At 46.2% G+C, this 11,646-nt stretch overlaps 1 protein-coding gene across 1 annotated transcript; it reads right to left on the reverse strand.

The window, feature by feature from the left end:
• Nucleotides 1-5,616: 5,616 nt before the first annotated feature.
• LOC138765983 (bcl-2-like protein 1) lies at nucleotides 5,617-7,682 on the reverse strand. The gene is made up of 2 exons (XM_069943222.1): nucleotides 7,224-7,682; nucleotides 5,617-6,019 (listed from the first exon to the last, which is right to left on the reverse strand). The coding sequence occupies exons 1-2, from the start codon at nucleotides 7,680-7,682 to the stop codon at nucleotides 5,876-5,878; spliced, it is 603 nt and encodes a 200-aa protein (XP_069799323.1). The 3' UTR covers nucleotides 5,617-5,875.
• Nucleotides 7,683-11,646: the final 3,964 nt, after the last annotated feature.

Raw genomic sequence — 11,646 nt, forward strand, 5'->3', positions numbered from 1 at the left:
CACATAGCCATGTATCACTATCACACATAGCCATGTATCACTATCACACATAGCCATGTATCACTATCACATGAGCGATATATAACTATCACACAGCCATGTATCACTATCACACATAGCCATGTATCACTATCACACATAGCCATGTATCACTATCACACATAGCCATGTCTCACTATCACACATAGCCATGTCTCACTATCACACATAGCCATGTATCACTATCACACATAGCCATGTATCACTATCACACAGTGAATCGGCCTGGTAAGGCAGACTAAATCTCAGACGGCCGCTATAACAAACAATCTTAAATTGTTCACCCTATTACACAGGACGATGATCGTTACTTATGGCCGTTCTTGTGCTCGTCCTTTCCTGACAGACCAGGGAACGGCCAAACGACGTGTTATTACACCGAACAATTTGTGAATGAGCAGGAATAAAAATGGGTCCAGATTCTATCAATCAGCGATTTCTCATTGGTCATTTAATCGTCGCCCACTATTACACAAAACGATTATTGTTTAAAGCCAAATGATCTAACGATTTTTCGAACGATAATCGGCCCGTGTAAGGGTCCATTGACACAGAAGGATTATCTGACAAAGATTTGAAGCCAAAGCCAGAAACAGACTATAAACAGAGAACAGGTCATAAAGGAAAGCCTGAGATTTCTTCTCTTGTCAAATCCATTCCTGGCTTTGGCTTCAAATCTGTCAGATAATCTTTCTGTGTAAAAGGACCCTAATACAGCCCTATTACACAGGCAATGCTTAGATACAATGACTCAGCAGACTATCACTCAATATAAGCTGAGATACCCTGGCTCTGCAGACTATCACACATGATAGGCTGAGATACACTGGCTCTGCAGACTGTATCACACATGATAGGCTGAGATACACTGGCTCTGCAGACTGTATCACACATGATAGACTGAGATACACTGGTTCTGCAGACTGTATCACACATGATAGACTGAGATACACTGGTTCTGCAGACTGTATCACACATGATAGACTGAGATACACTGGTTCTGCAGACTGTATCACACATGATAGACTGAGATACACTGGCTCTGCAGACTGTTTCACACATGATAGGCTGAGAAACACTCGCTCTGCAGACTGTATTACACATGATAGGCTGAGATACACTGGCTCTGCAGACTATCACTGGATAAGCTGAGATACACTGGTTCTGCAGACTATCACAGGATAAGCTGAGATACACTGGCTCTGCAGACTGTATCACAGAATAAGCTGAGATACACTGGCTCTGCAGACTGTATCACACATGATAGGCTGAGATACACTGGCTCTGCAGACTGTATCACAGGATAGGGTGAGATACACTGGCTCTGCAGACTATCACACATACACGACACAACATAAATTATAACCTTAATTGCTGTGAAGATCCAACTAAGTAAAACTTAACTTTTAATAAATTTTAATATAAAAGTGTGAACACCAAGTGAGTTAAACCAATGGAGGTGTAGGGGAATGATGTATGTGGTTCGGATTTGTTTTTACTATAACAGTAAGTTTTGATTCTATATGTGACACAGGAGTCAATAAGTTAGTGATTCTGCGCCATATATAATTAATAGCACCGCTAACCTAAGTGCAGAATCATGCGCAATAGCTCTGCTCGTCCCCGCTGACATAATCTAAGTGCGCTGTCATGCGCATTACCCTGTGCTTCATCTATCTAAGTGTAAGTGCGCTGTCATGTGCACTACCCGGCGCTTCATCTATCTAAGTGTAAGTTCGCACTATCCGGCACTTCATCTATCTAAGTGTAAGTGCGCACTATCCGGCATTTCATCTATCTAAGTGTAAGTTCGCACTATCCGGCGCTTCATCTATCTAAGTGTAAGTGCGCACTATCCGGCATTTCATCTATCTAAGTGTAAGTGCGCACTATCCGGCGCTTCATCTATCTAAGTGTAAGTGCGCTGTCATGTGCACTACCCGGCGCTTCATCTATCTAAGTGTAAGTGCTCTGTCATGTGCACTACCCGGCGCTTCATCTATCTAAGTGTAAGTGCTCTGTCATGTGCACTACCCGGCGCTTCATCTATCTAAGTGTAAGTGCGCACTACCCGGCGCTTCATCTATCTAAGTGTAAGTGCGCTGTCATGTGCACTACCCGGCGCTTCATCTATCTAAGTGTAAGTGCGCTGTCATGCCCACTACCCGGTGCTTCATCTATCTAAGTGTAAGTGCGCTGTCATGCGCACTACCCGGCGCTTCATCTATCTAAGTGTAAGTGCGCTGTCATGCCCACTACCCGGTGCTTCATATATCTAAGTGTAAGTGCGCTGTCATGCGCACTACCCGGTGCTTCATCTATCTAAGTGTAAGTGCGCTGTCATGCGCACTACCCGGCGCTTCATCTATCTAAGTGTAAGTGCGCTGTCATGCGCACTACCCGGCGCTTCATCTATCTAAGTGTAAGTGCGCTGTCATGCGCACTACCCGGCGCTTCATCTATCTAAGTGTAAGTGCGCTGTCATGCCCACTACCCGGTGCTTCATCTATCTAAGTGTAAGTGCGCTGTCATGCGCACTACCCGGCGCTTCATCTATCTAAGTGTAAGTGCGCACTATCCGGCGCTTCATCTATCTAAGTGTAAGTGCGCACTATCCGGCACTTCATCTATCTAAGTGTAAGTGCGCACTATCCGGCGCTTCATATATCTAAGTGTAAGTGCGCACTATCCGGCGCTTCATCTATCTAAGTGTAAGTGCGCACTATCCGGCACTTCATCTATCTAAGTGTAAGTGCGCACTATCCGGCGCTTCATCTATCTAAGTGTAAGTGCGCACTATCCGGCACTTCATCTATCTAAGTGTAAGTGCGCACTATCCGGCGCTTCATATATCTAAGTGTAAGTGCGCACTATCCGGCGCTTCATCTATCTAAGTGTAAGTGCGCACTATCCGGCACTTCATATATCTAAGTGTAAGTGTGCACTATCCGGCGCTTCATCTATCTAAGTGTAAGTGTGCACTATCCGGCGCTTCATCTATCTAAGTGTAAGTGCGCACTATCCGGCGCTTCATCTATCTAAGTGTAAGTGCGCACTATCCGGCGCTTCATCTATCTAAGTGTAAGTGCGCACTATCCGGCACTTCATCTATCTAAGTGTAAGTGCGCACTATCCGGCACTTCATCTATCTAAGTGTAAGTGCGCACTATCCGGCGCTTCATCTATCTAAGTGTAAGTGCGCACTATCCGGCGCTTCATCTATCTAAGTGTAAGTGCGCTGTCATGCGCACTACCCGGCGCTTCATCTATCTAAGTGTAAGTGCGCTGTCATGCGCACTACCCGGCGCTTCATCTATCTAAGTGTAAGTGCGCACTATCCGGCGCTTCATCTATCTAAGTGTAAGTGCGCTGTCATGCGCACTATCCTGCGCTTCATATATCTAAGTGTAAGTGCGCACTATCCGGCGCTTCATCTATCTAAGTGTAAGTGCGCACTATCCGGCGCTTCATCTATCTAAGTGTAAGTGCGCACTATCCGGCGCTTCATATATCTAAGTGTAAGTGCGCACTATCCGGCGCTTCATCTATCTAAGTGTAAGTGCGCACTAAGTGTAAGTGCGCTGTCATGCGCACTATCCGGCGCTTCATATATCTAAGTGTAAGTGCGCTGTCATGCGCACTACCCGGCGCTTCATCTATCTAAGTGTAGTGCCGTGCATTGATTGGCTGAAGAGGGGAGCCAGGAATTTCAAACGGCTCCACTTCAGCCAATCAATGCACTGAAGAGGGGAGTCGGGGATTTCGAAGACCTGCTACGCGGAGCAGGTAACGTATGCTCGCGGATGGGGCGTCGGGGGGGGGGGAGTGGCGATCGGAGCGGCAGCAGCGGGGGGGGTGGCGATCAGGGCGGCAGGGGTGGCGATCAGAGCGGCAGTGGCGATCGGGGCGACGGGGGTGGCGCAGGGGGCTGCGGTTGACCGTGGGGCCGGGCTGCGGATGAGCAGGGGGCCGGGCTGTGAGCAGGGGGGTGGGCTGCGGGCGGACCGGGCTGCGGGTGCGCGATCGCAAATTGATTTGTCTGTACGATATATTGTACCGTCTAAACGCTGATCGTTATGAAAAAAAAATCGTTATTCCGGCATCGTTAATCGCACGATTGGGCCAATTATCCATTAGTGCTCACTGTTGATTTTGGAGGCGCGTAGATCGGTCTAACAAGTATTGCAGAGCGTTTGATGCCAATTGGAGCTGATCTCTGGCACTCCTTAACGTTGGACGTACCTCCCAGAGATTCATATTGTGAAGAAATCCCTAAATTTAAGCTGTAGTACATATAGACCAATTAGCTGCACTTGGTATAAATTAGAGAATAGACCGTGCCCTAGTGGCACCCTATGCCAGGTTACAAGCACCGATTGTGATCTATTGAGACATATTACATCTCTTTCTGAATTTAATTCATTTACCACTAATCTGGCACTGAGGCCTTATTATAAGTAAAAGGACAATAACTGGCCAACTTTGATGTTTTAACCTCTATTGCCACCTAGTGGTCTATATTATGTTGTCATATAATAGACACAACGCTCTGCTGAGAATTTAGCATATTGACTCCTGTGTCACATATAGAATCAAAACTTACTGTTATAGTAAAAACAAATCCGAACCACATACATCATTCCCCTACACCTCCATTTGGTTTAACTCACTTGGTGTTCACACTTTTATATTAAAATTTATTAAAAGTTTTACTTAGTTGGATCTTCACAGCAATTAAGGTTATAATTTATGTTGTGTCGGTTGGTTCCTTGCGTGAAGATCTGGGGCAACCCTGGTTGTTTGACTGTATCACACATGATAGGCTGAGATACACTGGCTCTGCAGACTGTATCACACATGATAGGCTGAGATACACTGGCTCTGCAGACTGTATCACACATGATAGGCTGAGATACACTGGCTCTGCAGACTGTATCACACATGATAGGCTGAGATACACTGGCTCTGCAGACCGTATCACACCTAATAGGCTGAGATACACTGGCTCTGCAGACTGTATCACACATGATAGGCTAAGATACACTGGCTCTGCAGACTGTATCACACATGATAGGCTGAGATACACTGGCTCTGCAGACTGTATCACACATGATAGGCTGAGATACACTGGCTCTGCAGACTGTATCACACATGATAGGCTGAGATACACTGGCTCTGCAGACCGTATCACACCTGATAGGCTGAGATACACTGGCTCTGCAGACTGTATCACACATGATAGGCTGAGATACACTGGCTCTGCAGACTGTATCACACATGATAGGCTGAGATACACTGGCTCTGCAGACTGTATCACACATGATAGGCTGAGATACGCTGGCTCTGCAGACTGTATCACACATGATAGGCTGAGATACACTGGCTCTGCAGACTATCACACATGACAGTCCTCTTGGGTTTCTTCCTGCTATTTATGGTGGTGGTGATGTATATGTAATATATATGGGGGTCTCCCGACTCCCCCTCTGACATCTCCTGGAGGAGGGGCTCTCACTGGATGTGAATAATATATAATACCAACAATGTAGATGACAAGTTCTATTCCTTTATTATAGCTGTGATCTATATACTGTATACACGTATAGGCTATCAGTTCCTATGTGACAGATTTCCCATAATTCCACTGGCAACGACTCCATATCATCCCCTTGCAATGGGTGTGGCTTCTGAAAAGGGGTGTGGCTTTTGCATCTGTTAGAGATCCCTGTGCCTGGCTCACTGTGTGTCTCCTCCATGGACTCCTCCCATTATCACTGTGAATGCTGCCTATCTTGGCTCAGGCAGCACAATACCACTGTATTTTGCTGATATGTAGTCAAGATGGAAAGAAAGAGAGTTTTTTCCTCCATAACAAGTATGTAAGAATCAGAGCCGAGAACACGGCAAGGACGGTGCAGCAGATCCGGAACGTCTTCCTCTCTATGTCTTCTTTCTTTCCAAAATATTCAATGAAACCGACCTAGACAAGAGCAAAGAATTATCATTATCCGTATACTGTATATATAATTATATACAGGAGATCCTCAGGTTATACCAGCTGTACATATATAATTATATACAGGAGATACCCAGGTTATACCAGCTGTACATATATAGTTATATACAGGAGATACCCAGGTTATACCAGCTGTACATATATAGTTATATACAGGAGATACCCAGGTAATACAAGTTGTACATATATAATTATATACAGGAGATACCCAGGTTATACCAGCTGTACATATATAGTTATATACAGGAGATACCCAGGTTATACCAGCTGTACATATATAGTTATATACAGGAGATACCCAGGTTATACCAGCTGTACATATATAGTTATATACAGGAGATACCCAGGTTATACCAGCTGTACATATATAATTATATACAGGAGATCCCCAGGTTATACCAGTTGTACATATATAATTATATACAGGAGATACCTAGGTTATACCAGCTGTACATATATAATTATATACAGGAGATCCCCAGGTTATACCAGCTGTACATATATTATATACAGTATATACCCAGGTTATACCAGCTGTACATATATAATTATATACAGGAGATCCCCAGGTTATACCAGCTGTACATATATAATTATATACAGGAGATCCCCAGGTTATAGCAGCTGTACATATATAATTATATACAGGAGATACCCAGGTTATACCATGCTGTATATATATCATTATATACAGGAGATACCCAGGTTATACCAGCTGTACATATATAATTATATACAGTATATACCCAGGTTATACCAGCTGTACATAGATCATTATATACAGAAGATACCCAGGTTATACCAGCTGTACATATAATTATATACAGGAGACACCCAGGTTATGTGAGCTGAACATATATAATTATCTACAGGAGATACCCAGGTTATACCAGCTGTACATATATAATTATATACAGGAGATACCCAGGTTATACCATGCTGTATATATATCATTATATACAGGAGATACCCAGGTTATACCAGCTGTACATATATAATTATATACAGGAGATACCCAGGTTATACCATGCTGTATATATATCATTATATACAGGAGATACCCAGGTTATAACAGTTGTACATATATCATTATATACAGGAGATACCCAGGTTATACCAGCCTTCTCCATATCATTGTATATAGGGATGGTATACACTGAATACTCACCCATCCATTCTTATTTCTGAGTAGGGGGCAGACATGTTCCTCTATGTAGGTGCCCACCCTCTCGGTGAGCGGCTCTATCACGTTCTCCATGCCATGCTCCTGGCAGTATATGGCCATTTGCCCGGACAGGACGTATATAGACAGTATGGTGCTCCATGGGATGTCCTCCGGGTATCCTGGGTGTCTCGTCTGCCGTTCCCGATATTCCCTGATGTTTTCATCGATGGTCTGTATGAGGTAGTCGCAGGCCTCCTCCTCTGTCAGACCCTGGAACACTCTGGGCCAGCGCTTGAAGAAGATGGGGAACCGGTCCAGGAGCTCGTCCCCGGCCTGGCGCAGGGTGCGGGCGGCCGCTGAGGGGGCAGGGCCTGTGCTTCGGCCTGTTACATAAGCGATATAGTCCCGGGTCAGCTGATAGGCCTCAGTGACCAACGGGTCTGTGTGGTTACCTGCAGCCATGACTAGAGCCCAGATACAATGTATTTATAGCCCTGGAATGCCGGAACCTTCTATAAATATTCCAGCTCCTCTGCTGCCCGGTATAACATACACCATGGAGACTCTGCTGGCTTACAATATCTCTGCTGCCTGTCAGTGAACTCCTCTGTCTCATGGGGCAGTGTGTCCTCCCCAGGGGCTGGCTGGCAAATTATAGCCTGGGGGGCAAGCACACAGCACTGGCAAATGAGTAGCCGCCTAGCGGCCCATCCTTCAAAGACACTCTGGCACTTACATATTATTACGCTCCCCACATGAGTGATGACCAGAAGGGCCGCAGACGTTATCCAAACTGTTAGAACATCGCCGCTGGCAGAAGGAATTCCGCCTGTTTTACTCAGTGTGAACATACCCTTAGAACACTCATACTCTTAGAATACCCTCATGTGCGCACCCCCTATTAGTAAAAATAATAAACATACACACATGTATCATCTATGTGCTCCTGTGTATGTATGTATGTACATACATATATATATATATATATATATATATATATATATATATATATATATATATATGTTATATATACACTACCGTTCAAAAGTTTGGGGTCACATTGAAATGTCCTTATTTTTGAAGGAAAAGCACTGTACTTTTCAATGAATATAACTTTAAACAAATACCCTCTGTACATTGCTAATGTGGTAAATGACTATTCTAGCTGCAAATGTCTGGTTTTTGGTGCAGTATCTACATAGGTGTATAGAGTTCCATTTCCAGCAACTATCACTCCAGTGTTTTAATGGTACAATGTGTTTGCTCATTGGCTCAGAAGGCTAATTGATGATTAGAAATCCCTTGTGCAATCATGTTCAGACATCTGAAAACAGTCTAGCTCAGGCATGTCCAAAGTCCGGCCGGAGGGCCATTTGCGGCCCGCGTTCCGAACTTTTACGGCCCCCCAGGTATCCAGCTTGCTATTATCTGCCTGTGTTATAAGGCATATAGCATGTAGCATGTAAAATGGTCGGCCCTCGCACATGTTCACTTCATCAATTTGGCACTCTTCGAAAAAAGTTTGGACATGCCTGGTCTAGCTTGTTACAGAAGCTACAAAACTGACCTTCCTTTGAGCAGGTTAAGTTTCTGGAGCATCACATTTGTGGGGTCAATTAAATAAATAAAAAAAAAGAATTTTCATCTGAAACTCGACAGTCTATTCTTGTTCTTAGAAATGAAGGCTATTCCATGCGAGAAATTGCTAAGAAATTGAAGATTTCCTACAACGGTGTGTACTACTCCCTTCAGAGGACAACACAAACAGGCTCTAACCAGAGTAGAAAAAGAAGTGGGAGGCCGCGTTGCACAACGAAGCAAGAAGATAAGCACATTAGAGTCTCTAGTATGAGAAACAGATGCCTCACAGGTCCCCAACTGGCATCTTCATTAAATAGTACCCGCAAAACACCAGTGTCACCATCTACAGGGAAGAGGCGGCTGCGGGATTTTGGCCTTCAGGGCAGAATGGCAAAGAAAAAGCCATATCTGAGACTGGCCAATAAAAGAAAAAGATTAAGATGGGCAAAAGAACACAGACATTGGACAGAGGAAGACTGGAAAAAAGTGTTGTGGACGGATGAATCCAAGTTTGAGGTGTTTGGATCACAAAGAAGAACGTTTGTGAGACGCAGAACAAATGAAAAGATGCTGGAAGAATGCCTGACGCCATCTGTTAGCATGGTGGAGGTCATGTGATGGTCTGGGGTTGGTGCTGGTAAGGTGGGAGATTTGTACAGGGTAAAAGGGATTGTGAATAAGGAAGGCTATCACTCTGCACCGCCATGCCATACCCAGTGGACAGCGCTTGGTTGGAGCCAATTTCATCCTACAACAGGACAATGACCCTAAACACACCTCCAAATTGTGCAAGAACTATTTCCAGCAGAAGCAGCAGCTGGTATTCTATCATAGGGAATGGAGTGGCCAGTGCAGTCACCAGATCACCACCCCATTGTGGGAGCAGCTGGACCGTATGGTACGCCAGAAGTGCCCATCCAACCAATCCAACTTGTGGGAGCTGCTTCTAGAAGCGTGGGGGGGGCAATTTCTCCAGCTTACCCCAACAGACTAATAGCTAGAATGCCAAAGGTGTGCAATGCTGGAATTGCTGCAAAAGAGGATTCTGGGACGAAAGCAAAGTGTGATGGAAGAACAATGTTATTTCACATACAAATCATTATTTCTAACCTTGTCAATGTCTTGTCTCTATTTTCTATTCATTTCACAACGTATGGTGGTGAATAAGTGGGACTTTTCTTGGAAAAACACAAAATTGTTTGGGTGACCCCAAACTTTTGAACGGTAGTGTATATATCCTTTATGTACTCCTGTATATATGTATCCTTTATATGTACTCCTGTGTATGCCTCCTCCTCATATATATATATATATATATATATATATATATATATATATATATATATCCTTTATGTCAGGGGTCCCCAAACTTTTTACACAGGGGGCCAGTTCGCTGTCCCTCAGACTAGTGGTGGGCCGGACTATATGTTGCTGCTATATCCTCTGCCCATAAGGAGGAGGTGGAGTGGAGGATTATACTGCTCATCTGTCTCTGGTCCGGGCGAGAAGCATGGGGGGTGGCTTAGGATGGTGGAGTTGTAGTTCTACCACAGCCACACAGGATCATGCTGGGCGTTGTAGTGCTACCACAGCCACACAGGAATATTCTGGGAGCTGTAGTGCTACCACAGCCACACCATGCTGGGTGTTGTAGTTCTACCACAGCCACACAGGAACATGCTGGGAGTTGTAGGTCTACCACAACCACAAAGGAGCATGCTGGGAGCTGCAGTTCTACCATAGGATCATGCTAGGAGTTGTTGTTCTACCATAGCCATCAGGGCCGTCTTACCCATTGGGCATGGTAGGCGGCTGCCCGGGGGCCCTTGCGTCCTAGGGGGCCCCTGCCCGCTGTCACAGCGGGCAGGGGCCCCCTAGGACACAAGGGTCCCTGGGCAGCCGCCTCCCATGCCCAATGGGTAAGATGGCCCTGCGCGCCCTCCCTTCCCCTTCTCTTGCGACCGCAAGCACTTTCTTGCTTGCGGTCGCAAGAGGAAATCCGGCCCCGGCTGATGCCTCGCTCCCCGGGGGATTCTCTGAGCTTCCGGATGTGTGGGCTCCCTGAGAATCCCCCAGGGAGCGACGCATCAGCCGGAAGCAGAAGAGGAGAGGAAGCAGCGACAAGGGAGCGCTGGTAGGTGAGTTGGGTGTTTTTTTTTTTTTTATCTGCTTCGCAGGGGGGAGCCATCTATAAGGGGGGAATACGGGGGAGCCATCTATAGGGGGGATACAGGGGGGAGCCATCTATAAGGGGGGAATACGTGGGGAAGCCATCTATAGGGGGGATACAGGGGGGAGCCATCTATAGGGGGGATACAGGGGGAGCCATCTATAGGGGGGGATACAGGGGGGAGCCATCTATAGGGGGGATACAGGGGGGAGCCATCTATAGGGGGGATACAGGGGGGAGCCATCTATAGGGGGGATACAGGGGGAGCCATCTATAAGGGGGGGTACAGGGGGGAGCCATCTATATGGGGGGGGGGAAACAGGGGGAGCCATCTATAGCGGGGGATACAGGGGGGAGCCATCTATAGGGGGGGATACAGGGGGGAGCCATCTATAGGGGGGATACAGGGGGGAGCCATCTATAGGGGGGATACAGGGGGGAGCCATCTATAGGGGGGATACAGGGGGAGCCATCTATAGGGGGGATACAGGGGGGAGCCATCTATATGGGGGGGGGGGGATACAGGGGGAGCCATCTATACGAGAGGGGGGCGGATACAGGGGGGAGCCATCTATAGGGGGGATACAGGGGGGAGCCATCTATACGAGGGGGGGGGGATACAGGGGGGAGCCATCTATAAGGGGGGATACAGGTGGGAGCCATCTATATGAGGGG

This window comes from Dendropsophus ebraccatus, chromosome 10, assembly GCF_027789765.1.
Source record: "Dendropsophus ebraccatus isolate aDenEbr1 chromosome 10, aDenEbr1.pat, whole genome shotgun sequence".
Lineage (NCBI taxonomy): Eukaryota > Metazoa > Chordata > Amphibia > Anura > Hylidae > Dendropsophus > Dendropsophus ebraccatus.

Excerpts from the sequence above, each read along its gene's own strand:
- LOC138765983 (XM_069943222.1), bottom strand. The coding sequence starts at position 7,682 with ATGGCTGCAGGTAACCACACAGACCCGTTGGTCACTGAGGCCTATCAG. Across the intron at positions 6,020-7,223 it reads TCAGAAATAAGAATGGATGG|GTCGGTTTCATTGAATATTT; the intron begins GTGAGTATTCAG and ends GCTCTTGTCTAG.